Source organism: Vespula vulgaris, chromosome 10 (assembly GCF_905475345.1).
Source record: "Vespula vulgaris chromosome 10, iyVesVulg1.1, whole genome shotgun sequence".
NCBI lineage: Eukaryota > Metazoa > Arthropoda > Insecta > Hymenoptera > Vespidae > Vespula > Vespula vulgaris.
The window spans coordinates 7,571,769-7,589,733 of record NC_066595.1 but is presented as its reverse complement, the minus strand read 5'-3'; the positions used below and the strand labels follow the sequence as shown (position 1 = coordinate 7,589,733).

At 40.5% G+C, this 17,965-nt stretch overlaps 1 protein-coding gene across 4 annotated transcripts in view; it reads left to right on the top strand.

Moving 5' to 3' along the window:
• Window positions 1–17,965, top strand: part of LOC127067302 (protein nubbin-like) — a 93,391-nt gene that overhangs the window by 55,086 nt on the left and 20,340 nt on the right. For 3 of the 4 annotated variants that reach the window (XM_051002085.1, XM_051002082.1, XM_051002083.1), the window contains one exon: window positions 16,490–16,546. The exons of the other annotated variant lie outside the window; for it this stretch is intronic. In XM_051002085.1, coding sequence (XP_050858042.1) covers window positions 16,490–16,546 — 57 coding nt within the window. The remainder of the gene's footprint in view (window positions 1–16,489; window positions 16,547–17,965) is intronic. 4 annotated transcript variants of the gene reach the window in all.

The window sequence follows — 17,965 nt, the reverse complement described above, 5'->3', positions numbered from 1 at the left end:
TGCGGCGGGGCAACCGATAACGTAATACGGAAAAGGGATAGCAGAGAAAAAGGGAAAGAGAGAGAGAGAGAGAGAGAGAGAGAGAGAGAGAGAGAGAGTACAGGTATCTCTTACATACCTATCTACCTTATGGACAGCACGGAACGCGTTATTACGGTGAGAAGAGAGAGAAAGAGAAGGCCTCTAGGTCGAGGGGAACGCACGGATTTTTTCGCTTCTCGACGACTAAGTTCAAGGTCAGGCTTGGGCCGGGTCGCTTCATTCATTCGCGTGAAAAATATGCGAGTTGCCGGGTTCTCTCTACGGACCGACTCTCTCCTCATCGTATCTTTGAATCTTTCCGTATGACTCAAGGTTTCTTTTACGACAAGAAAGAAAAATATCCTACTCCATACGCAAGTTAGATCGAATTGAAAATTTAGTGGTAATATCGATTTTAGGAACGTTTAAAGAAGCGTGAAAAAGAAGCAAGAGGTATTAATACGATCGTTACTTTACGGACGGTATACCGAGGTAAAGTCGTTACGTCGAGACAACAGAGAAATCCCATCGAATGTTCGCACGTACCGGGTGTGTTCCGACAGGTTTTGGTGGCTAATTTCATTGCATCGTGGAAAGAAAGTGGAGAGGAAGGATAAGAGAAAAAGAGAGGAGGAAGAAGAAGGAGGGACGATCGGTTGCACCGAAAAGATGCGAGCGGCACGTGAGGCTTAGTCGTGCTATCTCTCTCGTTCGTCTTGCGATTATGCGTTCGTGTGCGTTTACGTGTGCGTATGCGTGTGCGTTGCTAACGTTGGGGTCGGAGGTTAAGCGGCGTGATTGAGTCTTGCTTACAAGGAGCCGCCCTTCGTTGCTGCTCCTCTCTCCGGCCGGCCTACCTCCTCGTGGGGAAGGAAACCATAATGCAATTTAAGCCATAATACTTGACTTTAAATTGAAAAGATTGGCCGCGGGGGATGCGAGGGAGCCGGAGTCTCGCGAGTCGACGGTGGTGATGCTGCGGTTGGCGATGATCGTGAACGAAAAGTGGGGGAGAGTGGAGGAAGACGTGGATTTTGCTTGTTACGTGACGATCCTGCCTTTTTCTTCCTTCTCGTTATCCTTTTCCACCTGTTTCGAAAATCCAAAGTCCGGACTTTTCTTCGGATTCGTCTGTGTATTTTGAAAGACGTCCTGACCAATGGTAGACTAAGAAATAGAAAAATCACGACCGAACGAAATGAAGGATAACGTTGACTTAATCAAGAAGGTCGAAAGACGTCGGCCCGGCGTCGTTTCAAACTTGAAATAACTTTGCGGTCAGTATTGGAGCGAAGTAAAGAGCAAAGGTTCCTTCGTCGATCTGGCTATATCGTAATCCTTTGGAAATGCCTTCGAAATAAGACGAACAATTTTGGCAGGATAGGAAAGGAAAAGTAATTTTCCCAATTGGTGAGGTTCGATGAAGCAAAAGGTTCCGCTGACCAGTGGCCATCTGTCGGACTGTTCGAGCACTGGCCTCTCCCTCGAGCAAGCTCCAGCTTACATTTCCAATCAATAACCGATTGAACAAACCTCCTTCCCCTTGGTCAACTAACGTCTCCTCTATGTTCGCTATTGCCGCGATTTTAACGACCAAACTAGATATCCTAAACGTATCATTTAACTTTGCAAATTCAACTGTGGATTAATGTTATTCTGTTTTTATCGTAATACGAGTAATTAGAGATCAATCTATCGCTTTTCCTCTTTGGATATGGTAATCGTAAGTATTGCGTCGTGTTAGCACCTTGATGAAGTATGCTGCTGAAAAAGGAGAAGCGATCACGCGAGAGTAAGTGGGATATAGAGGAGTAGGCGAGATGATAAATCAGATAGGTGGCAGCAGCTGGTGCTCGGGAAATTGCCTTCCCATTGTATCGGGACGTGTTATTTTGGAAAATCATCTCTCGGCTCTTTGCCTGCTAATTTCGGTGGGCCTTGTGCTCGAAATTACTACCTACTTCCTGGGTCGCAGAGCCGGCTAAGCTTACTCTCTTTCTCTCCATCCATCTTTATCTCTCTCGTGTTCTTTTGCTCCGTAAGCCCTCAGCTCAGAAGGCATATGGAATGCGGTTTACATCGGAGCCTCTTCTTTTCGGCTCGTTCGACGTGAAAATCGTTTTCGACGCTAATAACGAACCGCTCTTTCCATAATTTTTCCCGGTGTCGATGCGACCGTAATTTTCCATCTTCCGTTGGTCCTAGACGACCCTTCATTTAAAATGCAACTCTGCACGGTGTGTTAACTATTCCATAATGTTCCTCGAGAATTCTCATTTTCTCGCGAACATCCGGAAGAAAAGATTTCTTCCCTAAAATTTCAAAATTATCAATGATGCCGCAACTAATGACTATTCATTTTTTTTAATGTGAAACACTAGAGGTTCAAAACGGAATATTGAAAGAACTTTTGAAGAACTTTCCTTTTCGACAACTTTAAACTAAGCCGCTCGTTAGAATACGTTGAAATATTAATGACAAGCTTTCTGTGCTCTCTGAAAAAGATCAGTCATTTTTGTATAATACATAGATAGGTAAATACGCTTTTCGCGAGGATTCGATGCCGGAGATGACTTGCCTTGTAACATTTTCAATGGATTCTTTCGAATCTATGCTCATCTACGATGGCACGTATCGAAAACGTGGCTATGAACATAATGAGAGTCTTAGTGATCCCTATGAGCCTTATCCGACAGATTCCGACAGATCTTTACATTAGCATGTCGAAAAATTCTTACATTTTTTTTTTTGCACGCTTCTAGTTTCAGCTAAAGATCAAAATCGTTTCCGATCTTTTCGTTTTCAGGTAGATTTTCTTCAGAATAACATAGACTTTGTATCCTGATATATTTTCTAATACGGACTTTAGAACGTTTAATCTTGTGAAAGTTACATATTACGTTCCATATGAATGATTAAAAGCTCAACTTGTAACCCTACTGTCTTCTTTCTAACAGTCATCGCAAAACATACGGAATACGTATAGCATATTGATCCAATCTGGACCTTCGCTCGATATTTGTATATTACGTTTTATTTTTTACAATATTACATTCTATAGAAAATATCGTATAACTTTTACTTCTCTTTTTTCTTTATTGCGATATTATCACAAAGTATCTGCAATTTTCGAATCGGTAATAAATTTTAACGATAAAATCGATAATATAACGATAAATCTAGAAATGACATTTGAAAAGAATGGTCAAGGTTACTAACGTTTACGTGCCTTCGTTAAAAGGTTTTTCAGTACGGTCGTAAAGCCTATGAATTCTTCAAACGGAAATTTGTTTGGAAAAGACCATTACTTGAGAACAATTAATGCAAATAATTCATTGATGAATGCGGGGGTGCACCCTAGGATAGGTACGAGCTAAATCGGTACGAGGCGGAAGGATGAAAGAACGGTAGGTATACGGGCCACATATTGGAGTGTGTCCATTTTCCGTTTCGTAGTTGCCCCCACTGTTACTACTATCGAAGGTAACGCTTTATAAATGCTAGCCAACAATAATGGCTACTGACCAGTGGCCATCCCTGAATATTCTATACGAAGCGATGATTCAATTCAACAATGGAAGATCACCGCTTCTCCCCTTTTTCACTACTATACTCTATACTCAAATGCACTGCAGTGAGGGAGAAATCGAAAGAGAGAGAGAAAGAAAGAGGGTGAGATGGTGCTTGCAAAATAGGGGCGCCGAGTGACCCCTAACCTTCCTTCATCGAAAAGCGTAGGTGGGGTCACAGGGCACTTTTCAAAGTGGATGCGAGAACGTTGTCCTTCCCTGCTCCCTTTTCTTCAAATTCGCCTGATTTTACCGTCGATCTGGACCAAGAGATTTTCGTTTTCAAGGCTATGAGAGAAATAGTAGATCGAGAATTCCGTATGTACATATGTGACTTAAATTCATTTCTATATCCTCTCTGTGTGCGTGTGTGTATGCGTGTGTGTATACACGCGCACGTTATATATACATATTATATATAATCGTTATAGATATATGTATATATATATATTTATATATACGTAAACAGATATATATATATATAGTAAGTATAATTACATACGTTGTGTATATGTATATGAGTGTATATCGTAAAAAAAATTAAATACGGTATGTGTGTGTGTGTGTATTATATCTAATTATCTCTATAGGAACTTCAATGAAATGCGATTAGTGTGTTTCCAATGAAAACATCTTTTATATATGTAAGCAATATCATTTCTTGACCTTACATTAGACATTGTGTGTATATATATACATATATACATACAGACACACACATATATATACATATATATATATATATGTATATGTATGTATATATCGATTTCATAGTATTTAACTAACGTATGTTCGATTAAAATGCTGTCAGCATTTTTTTCAAATGTTTCATCGTATTCTTTTGACGTTAATCTATTAAATACTTTATAAGTAAAGCAACCTTGAATACTTGTTTCCTATTAGAATGAAAATTATCTACAACGCAATATTATTAAGAACAAAAGTATTAAAGATATAACTTTAACGATGCAAATACGTTTGAAGCAAGCTTTTAAAAGTTCTTCGAATATGAAAGAATTGTACAAGCTGAGAGAGAAAACGATCCATCACCGAACGATCGCCGTGCGAGATTGGAACAGACTGTAGCAAAATGAGACGAGGCCGGCTGCGGCTGTTTCCTTGTTTGTACAATCCGCTCTCTTTCCGACCCTATCTCTTGTCGCTCTTACACATTTTGTGCACACGCGCCTCTTTGTTTGCCTCCTCGTTCTTTCCGTGATTTCGGTTTGTATGTATGCGTGGATACGGGTGTTCCATTCGACGTATTTCCATTTTCTCCTTTTTTCGTACAAATACTATAACAATTTACATAATTTACACAAATTTAAAGTATGACTCGTAAATAGATGAAATGGATAAAATAAATGAAAATTCTAATGGAATGAGATAAAACCGAAATAGTATCCCACTACCGATTGTACGGCGTAATAATTAAACCAATTGACTAATTAACCGAATTAGGTAGGTAACGTTTAAATCGATCCGGGTGCAAAAAGTAATTGGATCTTAGCTCCTACGTGTGGTCAATTCGATCTTAATCGACCATTCGACGTTTACGATCGCTATTGTGATCTATCGTGGTAAATGAGTAACGAGATGCGGGTAATTCGTTTTAAATAAATTCTGATTAAACAAAAGTTCTTTTCCAAATATTTCACATATAAACGATATATCATGAATGATATTGATCGTGTTATCGTTTCCTAGGAAAGAATTTAAATTAAAAAGTTAAATATTTAAATTAATGGTATCTGCTATGACCTTCTCATTCCTTAAAGTATATTGATGTATATATATATATATATATATATATATATATATATATGTATGTATGTATATATTGTGTGTATATATATATATATTTACTTTTTCGAAGGACACTTCTCCGTTTTACGACATAATATCTCTAATGGCTGAGAAAAGCTTTTACAAAAATTTAATGTGTCTCTTCGACAATCACCTTTTTTCTTTCCTTTTTTGCACGAATTTTGCATGGACTTAAAGGGCTAGGACTAAACACGAAAAAAAATATTTATTACCTTTACAGACTTTATTTTCGGTTCGCTTTCAAAGTCCATTATCCAACAATCTGGAAATTCTTAAAAAAAAATTTTAAAAAAAAACCATTGTAATACAACTTTCCAATTTCATTCTTTCCTTTAAATCGTTAGAAATTTCTCTATATCGCAAATACAATGAGTAAACTTAGTTTAACAGTAATAATAATAAACAAACTTAAGTTAAAAATTTTTCTAATTAATAAATTTTTGTATTATTTTTATTAAGTAATAATAAATTTTCATTATCGGATATGTTGACGATTAAAAATAATTAGTTCGATGCATTGAATAAAAAGAATTTTTCGTTAAATAGAACGTAGAATTAAAAGCACGCGTCAGACAAGCGATATCGAATGATATAGAAAGAGAAGCGTTTCTATAATTCAGTACGGTACCTATCGAAACGGCGGTCGGTCAGGATCGAGGATCAGGGGTGGATAATGTATGTACCCTCAGTTGAAGGAGAGGGAAAAAGGGGGATAAAGATGCACAGCGGGTTTCTCACTCTTTCATATTCTCTCTCTCTCTCTCTCTCTCTCTCTCTCTCTCTCTCTCTCTCTCTCTCTCTCTCGCTCGCTCGCTTGATATTTCTCTCTCTTTCTCTCTCTCTTTCCATCTTTCTCGAGGGTCTGCGGGGGTGCACCCTCAGGCTAGCTGAGAAGAGAGGGCAATGCTGACCAACTTGAACGGACAGCTCTTGGCTCACCAGTAGACAAGTCGCAACCGACAAGTTAAGATGACCAAGTACAACTAAAATGTGCTAATTCTGTTCATTCGAAACCTACAATATCTTCAAAATCCTGGAAAAAGATATAATTAATCTAAATGGTATATCATTATAATACACAGGCAAAAATGAAGAATGTTTAGTGTGAGTGTTGTACGTTTGAATCTTCGAAAAGTTATTATCTCGTGATCGTTCCAATGTATACTAAATGAGAACGTAAAGTTCCTTTGAGTTTTGATTACGTGTTGTTTACATCGTTCAGCATTTTGGAGGTTACAGGAAGGTATAACTCGATTCTACCGAGCAGGTTCGTTTATAGATAACAATTATCTATAAGAGAACATCAACAGATACTTTGTTATTGATATTTGTAAGGGCATCATTTTCAAAAGTCTGTAATGGTTATCGGAGTTGTCTATTTTCAAAGCAAGAAGATGCACGCCGATACTAAGCCTGCTTTTCGAATACGTAAGTTTATATGGAAAAAGTCCTTGTTTAAGATATATCGATTACAATCTCCGGTCGGATAGTATAGTATATTACTATATTTCTCATAGACCATTTTATATTCTTATATTCACGCCTGCCATCACAATGACCGATACTACCAGCATGCATAAAAGAAATAAGGTTCCCGCATGAGCCAATGTGTCATTTCAAATAAGGTCCATTACTTGTATTACGATGAATACCAATTTTTTCGTAACTATAACCCTGATATCGCATTATGACAATCCATTTTTCGTCATTTCCTTTTTCTTTTCTTTTTCATTTATTTATTTATTTATTTATTTATCTATCTATTTATCTATTTTTAACAATCAAGCTATACGAAGTATGTAAATTTTTCTAACGCATTTCGAAATATCAAAAATGTTTATTGCACGAGACTCCATTAGAACGGAATAAATAGAAAGGGAAAAAAGTCGGGAGATCGAATAAAAAGGGTGGCAATACTTTTACTGGCAGCGAATTAAAATGCAAAACCAACCCCCTCGCTGTGATTAGGCGAGCCTATAGCGATTGGGGTTGCCTTTAGGTCGAGATAGAAAACCTCGCCATTTTAAACTCCACCCTTCGTGCTTTCAATAGCTGGCAACCCTATTCGGTCTATCCGCTGCAGATAATCTGTAGATGCACTCGAATTCTTCGCTCTTGCCTCGTTCTTATCCCTCCACTTTGTCGATCAGTTTGGATGATATTTTTCTTTGCCGAATACCAAACCCATAGCTTTCATTCTTCGTAAACATAGATAGTATCTCGTTATATGTCTATATCTAATAGCAAAAAATGAAATTAAATCGCCAAGATTTCACTTCTTTTTCAAAATTAACCACTACAATTCGAGAAAAAAATATTTTGCATATGCGTGGCATCTTATTAATTCATGAATTTTAATGAAACATTGGCAAGCACTTGTGGTGTTTCCCTCGTGAAGCTTATAATGATAGTTTAAGAGGATTATACTTCGATAGGTCGAATGTCAGTTATGCTGACGCATTATCGGCGGATTTCTCGTGCGTCCATCGATTCATTTCCAAAGGTAGATTATAAGTAATTTTAAAGAAATAGTTTTATGCCATAAGGATAATGAAATAAATTTCGTTAAATGATAGTGAATTTTCGTTTGCAAGAATATTTAAAGTAAAAGTATACTCGTTTCGCCGAGCATATTCATAAGCGAGCGCGAAACCGGCTTGTTCTTTTGTCAATGCACTTAACGAAAGGCTTACCGCGATCTTGGGAGGGCGGCTTATCGGATCGTTATCGTTCGATCTGACCGCGTTCCTGGCCTCTGTACCGGTCACGATCGCGGTCCTACGAGCATCCTCTTCTCCCTCTGGACCTTACTTACTTACTTACTTACTTCGTACACGGCAGCTTAATTAAGCGTTATGAGTTGAACTCCTCGTTAACGAAAGGCTACATTCGTTCGTTGGTTACACGTGAACGCGTTTTTATAGCACCGATAGATTTAAAGTACACGTAAAGTAACGTTTGCACGCTCGTGAACCGAAACACTTCTTTTTCCAAAGCGTTCGTTAAATTGCACCGAAGCTATCTTCCTTTCACCTCTCTCTCTCTCTCTCTCTCTCTTTCTGTCTCTTTCTGTCTCTCTCGTTTTCTCTCTCTCTTTCTTCCTTCTTCTGTAGTTCCTAGTCTTATCCAGCCATGCGTTAGAAATAATATTTCTTTTCTGGCCGTCGCAAGCAAGATGGCGCTGAAATAAATTAATTACATCTCCGGCAGGGCTGCCAGCTAATTCGATTTAACACAATTGAGTTGTTCCTTTCGAACCGATGTTCGAAACCCATTCTCTCACTTTCCTCTTACACGTCGAGTTATTATCGATATTTGCACGCTACGATTATTATCGGCAAAGTCCACCTTTCTTACATTCTATCCTTTTCTTTTTATCTCGAGAGTCTCGAGTATTTTCCGATTGAATGCAACGCAATCGTTAACTCGATTATTATCGCGAATTAAAACACACTCGTGATATATTATATCTACCTATATATATATATATATATATATATATATATATATATGGTTATATATGTATATACGAAGAACTTAATAAAGTATCTATCGTAACTTTCGAAGTTTAAGCTTTAACCTATTTATCGTTCTTGTATAAGAACTGACCTCGTCAAAAATTCTTTTTCCATTATTTTTTTCTTTTTTTTTTACCACTCGAATAGACACGAAAGCCGTATGAGAAAAGTATTTAATCGTAATGTAAGAAAAGATGTAAGAAATATGAAAAGAAACTTTTGATAGAATCGATCGGAGGAAGATTCTTCGTTTAAAGCCCGATCTTCCGTATCTCCTTCGCCATATTCCTCGGTTTGCTTCATAGTACATATACACGGACATGAAATCGTGTCGAGTCTGCCAGAAGCACTCTCATTGGATATAATATATCGTCCGGATTAACGGGGCCCTCTTATTGTTTTCCACTCTTGCGAGGAGTTGCGCTCTCCCTCTACCTTTCCCTCCCATCTCTTTCTTTCTCTCTTTCTCTCTTTCTCTCATTCGCCATCCAAGCGCTCCTTTCCTTTCCTTTCCTCTCTTTACTTCCCATACCCCCGTTCACGAACGAACACGGCAGCCACGTTCGCCCTTAGTTATAACTTAATTACAAGAAAAGCTGCTCGCGCGGCAATGGCGGAGCTCCGCTTCGAAGCGATATATATTAGATTTTCCGTCATTAGAAACTTCTTGCCCCGGGAAATTATATCCGCGAGCGAAGCTGAAGGAAAAGGAGAGGGAGTTAGAGTGGGAGTGGCGTATCCAAGCCGATATTCGATTTCTTTTCTTATCAGAAGACTTTGTTCTCGTTTACTTGCTCGTCCAAACAATTAATGAATATTTCTTTATCGAAAAATTGAAATTGCAATAGATGAGAAATAACTCGAACGAATACCAATCTCCGGATAAAAGAATAATAAGATAGAATAATAACGACCGATAGCAAGTAAGTACGTTCGCGATGGCTGCGATGAAATTCAAGATGTTAATTGCCGACAAACCTCTCTAATTACCGTGTCATTACGACCAGCATCTGTATAGGGTATAGAACAGGGGATAGCAAGAGGGACGGTAAGAGGGACGTCAAGAGGGACGACAGGAGGGACGGGCAGCACGCGCTACGCACACAGGATCTCCCGCATATCGCTCTTAATTGTCAGGACTAAGAAGGTTACCATGATACTGGCCGAAGCAACGCGAGCCGCCACGTCGGCGGTAGCTATTGTGCCAATTAAGGCGAAATTCTGTCGTTAGATTATTTTTAAATGGATTATACGACGCGACTCGCGCACATTTGCATTTTGATGAATATTTCATTCTCGGTGTAGTTCGTGTGCGAGAACGTTTTATGCAGAGCTCATGCGAGCGATAAAAACGACCAGCGCCTATTAATTAATCGCTCGAACGAGCGCGATTAATCTGCGACGGAATGGATCACGCAACGACGCTTTGCTCGTATAATGAAACACGACGAAACGATGATCAAAATGACGACGACGACGACGACGACGACGACGACGACGACGACGACGACGACGGTGATGATGATAATGACGCGATAATACCGATCGCCTTCTTCTTCGATTCTTCTTTCGATTCCTGCAACTGGTCTTCCTCACTATTTTGCATATTCTCTCTTATTAACATCGATTTCAGAAATCGATATCATGCGCAAAGAGATACGATCGGGACGACGCATTTACCACAGCTAGTAACCTTCTATACTACATACGTTTCATTAAAATTGTAATAGCGAACGCGTTTACTTCGTGTTTTTATACGAAAGAAATTGTACAACGCCTTCTTTGTATCGCTAAGTACTTCCTACTAATTAATTTCTTCACTAGAATCGAGTTTTTCTCTCTCTTTCTCTCTCTCGATCTGCCTAAGAATTATCGTCGGAATCGATCTAACACGACTTTGATGGTGTAACCAGTAATTAGATCAATAATTAGTATACGGTAAATTTGCGTAACACGTAGATAAAACGTATAGAAGAATTTCTACTTGTTTTGCGTCATAAGAGGGATACCGACTTTCTTCGATAAATATTAAACGACGAAAGTAACGTTTCTTCTTCTTCTTCCTTTTTTTTTCTTTTCTTTTTTTCTTCTTTCCTTTTTCTATAATCATAGAATATCGGCATGTTACTTTAATGAACGGCGTCAATTTCAGCGAACACCACGAGCGTTAGTTTAAAAGTCGTTAATCACAATTCGAGGTAATTTTGTGCGTCTCTCCCGATGCATATCGCTTGGATCCTTTGTACATTAATTCGAGCGAGGAATTATTGATACTCCGATCCGTCTCTTCATCCTTCTTCTCTACGGCCACAACGCGTCTACTCGATTGCACCCAGCCGAGACGTTTCTTTAACGAATAAGTCGACTCCATTACGTCGCCGCGTGGAACATTCACATTCGCTCCTTCCCCCAGAACCTTTTTTCTTCTTCTTCTTCTTCTTCTTCTTCCTACAGCTTTCTCTTTGTTCTATGCCCGAGGCACAAATTCATCCAACGCTATTCTCGAGGAAAAGCTAGACCACCCCCACGGGTTTGACCGCGTGCGGCCGTTTACTTGCGAACGCGTTAATGGCTCCTCGTTTTCGTCTACGTTCAACGAACACCTGTACAACGACGACAACGTATCTGCGTAGTTTCACGGTAATTCGAACGAAAAACTGGTAATAACGCGCGCCAGTACTACCTCGTACCGACTTTTCTATGTTTCTGATAATAGTCTCTGAACTAATACGATTATATTTGACATTGTACTTTAGAAATATTTTCTTTCGTCGAAGAGTAAATATTTAGTTAATGATCAATATGGTTGAACGTATAAGAAGATATATACAGAAACATTACAATAAATATCAAAATATTTTTCTGACTTTTTTGTCGAAAAAAATTTTCTTTGTTGAAAAAAAAGAGATAACGTTTAAGACATTTTCAAGCGAGTTTATTACTGCGGGATAAAACAAATCGAAGTGTTAGTATTGGGGTATAGAAAGCAATAAAGGTGTATTGGAGGAGGTCGGTGCATCGATAGAACGGCACGCGACCCTCAACCCTTTCATTATCATTTCTTTATCCACGCTAGACCATTCTTTCGATCTCTTCTCTCTGTTCTATATTCGTGTTCACGTATACTCTCTCTCCTTCCCTCTTTCTTTTTCACCCTCTATATCAGAGACACGTTCACGTTCTTCGACATCTGCAAAGGGCGGGGAAAGCTTCGAAGCAAAGTGAAGCAAATCACCCTCTCTCTCTCTCTCTCTCTCTTTCTCTTCGCTCAAACACCTTCGCTTTCTCTTTCTCTCCTCCCCTTCGTTCGAATCACCATCGACGACGAGCAATTATTTTGAAATCCATCAGTTTCATCGACGGATTAAGCGTCGTTCGAGAGCGATTAACACCCCAAAGATGATCGATCGATCGAACGACCATTCTTGTTCGCTTTTTCTCGCCGACGCACGTGTGCGACAGCTTACGTGTTAACGTTTAATTGCTAACAGTCACCCTTCTCTATCTTTTGATTTTTACATGATCGTTAGAACTCCTTTTCACGATATCGTTAAAAATAATTCATTAGACAGCTGCACTTGAGAATAATCGTAAAACTCTACGACACCATTTTAAAAGTCATAACTTTAGGAAGAAGAAGAGTAGTTTTGTGGCGTCGAGAAAGGTAAGAAAGAGGTTTTTAACTCTGGGTGCAATCCTTTCGCGGGTGGAGCGATTCTCATAATAAGACGAAAGACTCTTTCTCTCTTTCTCTCTCTCTCTCTCTCTCTCTCTCTCTCTCTCTCCTTCCATCGGTTCTTCCTTCGTGCAAGCAGCGTGGGGGTTCGTTGGACACAAGGCGGTCGCTATGGAAACGGAAGATCAAGTGGGTACGAGGCTGCCTCGCCGGGGGTCGTGCAGTAGCTTGGGGGTGGCTTGGAGGTGGCTTGATTTCTTCATAACGGCCGCCATTATCGCGCTCTCCAACCGTACTCCCCTTCTCTGTCTCCTCCTACAACTCTTCCCTTCTTTTTCCTACTCATTATGTCCAAAGGTGGAAGGGAATATTCTTCTTCTTTTAAAAATGAACTTACAATGGCGTCGGTTTTAATTGGAAAAAGTCTTACTCTTCTCTCATTTCTTTCTTATTGCTTTTTAAATCCTTCGGAGCATTTCGAAAGAAAGAGATAAATTTATTTCGTTTTTCGTCGGTCAGACGTTGCGTAATAATCGATACACTGGATGTATCATAGATAAAAATCAGAAAGCCAAGAATACTCAAATAAATGCCGAGAGTGCGCGTGACGAGTCAAAGCAAAGAGTACTCTTTTTCCATGATTTCGTCTCATCACTATTCACACGATTTTCTAAGGGCTCTGTACTAGGTACTGGTACTACGTACAACCCCTATAGCGGACTATCTCTCTAGACTAGGAGTCGTAGTAGAAACGTGCTCTCCGCATCAGCGATGGAGGGTGTTGCATACATATAGTATAAGAAGCGTCTCCTCAAAAATTGATGCGCGGTCTGGCTCGCCGCCACGCAAACTAGATACCGTATCCAGATGCCGCATCTCGTATTCATGGTGGACCGAGAAAGAAGGGTGAGAAGAAGGAATACAGTCGGGAGACCAACACGAATTCGCCTTCCCTTTGATTACAATATATCGTTGCTTCGAAGCGAATTGCCAAAAGTTAGATATAACAATGTGCCGGGCGTAGCCACGTTACTCAAGCGTCGTGGAAGCGTGGCCACCTTGCAGGATGGTTAAAATACCGCAAAGTCTTCCCCAAATGTCAGCATTAATATTTTATCCACCTCTTCTGCCGCAACCCATCGGTGGAAGCAACTCGGACGTTTCTATGCTTATTACGCTTATTGTTATCGAGGCCGATGGAACTATTGAAATATTAAAATCCGTTTTTCCGTTACTTCTAGCTCGATCGAGCATGTCTACAGGCGAGTTCTTTTCTATCGACGAATTAATAACGACGAGTATTCCGATGGTAAGTATCGTTTCCAATTCGTATTTTCGATATTTTTCCATACGGTGATAGGCAGATCTTGGTAACAATTAAAACGCTCGGAGGTAACTTAAAAGTTAAGACAAAGTTGACGAGAAAGACTTTCGATCGATGATTCCGCTACGGGCGGAAGAAGATCGTAATCGGAAAATAATGACGGGGCTGGCACGCTCTCGTCTTTCGTGCTAACTCGGCAGGTATAGCTATACTCGTCTCGACGAGAGTACGGTGAAGCACCTGTCTGTAGTACTTGAGTCGTAGTATCCGTACAGGTGCCTCCTTAACGTACCTGGTGAATGGCCTGTCTCTCCTCTTACTACTTGTTCGTACGTGCACGAAAAGGATTCGGTCGATCGGTCGGTCGGTCGGTCTCTCGCTCGCTCACTCGCACGAAGCTCGCATCGATGACCTTTATGAATACTGAGAAGCACGTGCTGCCAACGGTAGACACGCAATTGCCGGACTGACAGAAACTGATCCTGCCAAATTAATAAGTCATCGGCGAGACTACCGTACGTTTGTAATTTCGTGGAATACTTCAGAATTAATGCGTGGCCGATTCTTTCCACGCGAAATCCTACTAGTCGCGCGCGTTCCTTCGGAAATAATTATAAAATCGATAACCGTCTGGATAATTTAATTTCTTTATTTATCCTTCTCGAACGTTGAATTAATTAAGTTTAAATTATCAGCTGTGCCCTCGTTACATTTAATTTTTTTTATCATTCTCATACGTGGAATTTAACGCGTTTATAAGTAGATTTGCTTATCCGGGAGATCAGATAATGGGTTTAAATGGCAGGTAGGTGCCAATAAATCGTCTCACTTCCTGACTGACCAAAAGCGAACTCGAATGCTACGACCGAGCGAACAGCCGGATCGAATCGGCGAACGGAGGAGCGAGAAAAAAGGGGCATGTGCAAGTCGCAACTGTTTTATGACTCTCCAGAGAGGGGTGCTCCGCATTTATTCGCGATCGTATCTCCACAAAGTCCGTTGCGATATTTCAACATTTGCGCGCACCGAGTCGCGACCAACTCGAAACGTATTCATTTCTTTTCGATGGACGATCGCATTTACCTTCTTAAATCGACAATGATAAAAATTACCTTGCTACGAATGGGAATGGTATAGGCCGAGGGAATCTACTCTCAGGAATATTTGTCGTCGTAGTCGTTGTTGCAACGATGTCGTTGATATTCATTACGACGATTCCCGACGTTTCTCAGCACCCATGAATAATACACGACGATTTAATCATTTTTTCTGTTTTTTTTTTTTTTCTTTTTTCTTTTATCGAGTGCTCGGGGCGTTATTACACTTGCGTCTAATGTGCACCAGAAAAAGTCGAACGTTCGCGGACTATAATTAGATAGATATCCGCACGAGGCCACCGTTCATATTTAATGTAAGCGTGTGCCAGTTTCTAAAGACAGTCCTTCGTTCAATAATGAAGCGATCGCATCAAGGATGTTACATTGTTCGCGTCGCCTTATTTCTTCTTCGGCGCGGTCACCTAAATGGAAAGACATTTCGTTATCGACGCCGTACCATTTCTCTCTGTATTTTTCTTATTTATCTACCGTCCATTTGCGAGGGTTAGGAAACTCCGAATGTCGTCCAGCGTCTACGGCGAAGACGCGAGGAGGAGCGGAAAGGTGGGATTATCTGAATACAGTCGTTTCGGGGGTGAGTTGCGACCCCCCAGGGTGTAGTAGGTGGCCGCCCTTAGGGTCGGTCACATCGGCGAGCCACCCTACCGGTGCTCCGCTGACGTATGGTGGTCATCTTCTCACCGAATTACCACCATCTTCTTTTTCCTCGGTCTACGTTCTCTCCCAGGAAGGGTCCATCAAATAGATTATTTGAATATCGATCGATCGAACGAGACCGCGGACAATGGACGGACTATCGTTCCTCTCCTACGTTCTCCTCTTTCAAGAAATTGCACTCGTGAAAAGGACCGAAAGTGATTTAGCATAATTCGAAGGAACTATCTCGGAGTTCCATCCGCACGTATGGCTTAATCAGTCCGAATGTGGCTATCTCGAAAGTCGTTATTCATGCGGGATAACCTCTGTCGAGGGTGTTACCCGTAAGGATTAACGTAAAATGGAAAGGAGCTGTATATCTCTGTCAGAAATCTTGGTCTCATTGCGGAAGGGGAAGCGTGCGACCGAACGTTCTTTAATTAAATCGAAAAACCAGTCCTTTCGATCGAACGCATGAATAGAGTTTTTTCGTGTGTGCAGATTTCGCGTAGGACGGAGTTTCGCGAGGTCGAACCAATGACGAATCAATCCTCGGGATAAAAGGAAGGGGAAAAGGAAAGAAACTTCGTGGGCCTTTCTTTTCTAAAATCACGTTCGACTCGTCGTCGAGCTAACTCATAAATACGGATGCGCGCGTGACTGTCGCGCGAGTCCTTTTGAAATGGTGTCCCGTCAATTTGAAAGGGGCGGAGGGGGAGGGGGAAACGAAAGGGAAAAGTTTCTTCGTCGAGTTTTAACGAAACGTCACTAACGAGAGCCCGTTGCACTTTTTGTTGCAGCCAGCGACGCGCTCGGCCGAATCGATAAGGAGCCAGCCTCGCCGGAATCCATACAAGGTGAGTTTGCACGGAGAGTTTCATCGTCCGTCTGTCGTGTCCGCTCCTTCTCGATAAGATTAACGTACGAAACGCGTTTAACCTTCGAATAGCCGGAACATAAATTTTCCAAACGAATAATGCCTCGCCTCTCCACACCACGGCGAGTTCGAGCCGAAGGACGACTCATCGAATCGAACGATGCGCGAGTCTCGCCCTTCCCTTCTTACCTTTCCTTTTGATTTTCAGATGTGCCACGACAAGAACAATTTCCGATTAACTTTCTCGTGAGCGTCTCCAATCGGAATTCAAAAGCGAACAAACGCAAAAGAGAAACGACAGACGAACGAAAAAACCATCACTCCGACTACTACCTAATTTATGCGCTTGCGATCGATTCCATCGAAGGTTGTAGAAACCTAATTGAAATTAAAAAGAAAATGAAAATTCGTTCGGTGATTATATTCATGGATCAGATACCTCTGATTTTTTTCTCTCGTTTCTTAAAGATAACAACTTCTTCGTGATCATCCAAAGTTCACGACTACTCGGCTAATTCTTTTCCACGTAAAGTATGTCATAAAGACAATTACATTCGTTGAGTACCGCCCTACGGCTTCTCGGAGCTTTGTCATTTGCCTCGAAGAATTCTTTCGCGGCGTATAACCGACCTTTTAACATCGGGCATTATCCTGGTTGCTCACGGCAGGCAAAGTCCGAGGAGGGTCGGTCAAATCGCTTGAATTTTTGTCAGCGTCGTAAAACTGTGCTCACGGATTTCGCGAAAATTCCCATCTTTTCGTCTGTCATCGTTTTTATTATACGTTTCTTCGGAGACGTAATTGATAGACATTTTCTATTCGTGGAACTTGTAAACTTCGGTCGCAGAACGACCGATTCAAAGCAACAAATTCTCACAGACTTCTGTTATATATGAATTAATCGCTCGTTATATTCCTTCAGTATTATTTGTAATCGTTTATTCCAAGAATATGATCGTCCTGTTCCATTGAACATTTCTTTCTTGAACACGTGCCGAAGCGTTACAAAGGCGTGACGCTGTACCGTTAAAGAAAGATGACGTTAATGGAACGTGCGATAAGAAATTATCTTTATCGGTAAAAGTATAGCTCAACTCATGCGTAAAATTTTATCCACCGTTTCACTCTCGATTGAGTGATATCTATTTAGTTTGAAAATAACTTGATCTTCCTTCGTGGAGGCATGGTATGAGCATTGGTTAAAGAAAAAAAAAGAAAAAAAAAAGAAGAAAAAGAAAAAGGAATAATAAGAAAAGAAAGGAAGGAAAAAGAAAAAGAAAAGAACAGAAAATTCGAGGAACGATGTTTCGAATTGGCGATCGATCGAATCGATGGATTCGAAGGAAGCGATCGACGGGGAAGAAACGAGAGTACGGAAACGTGGAGGAGCTTCGAGCAA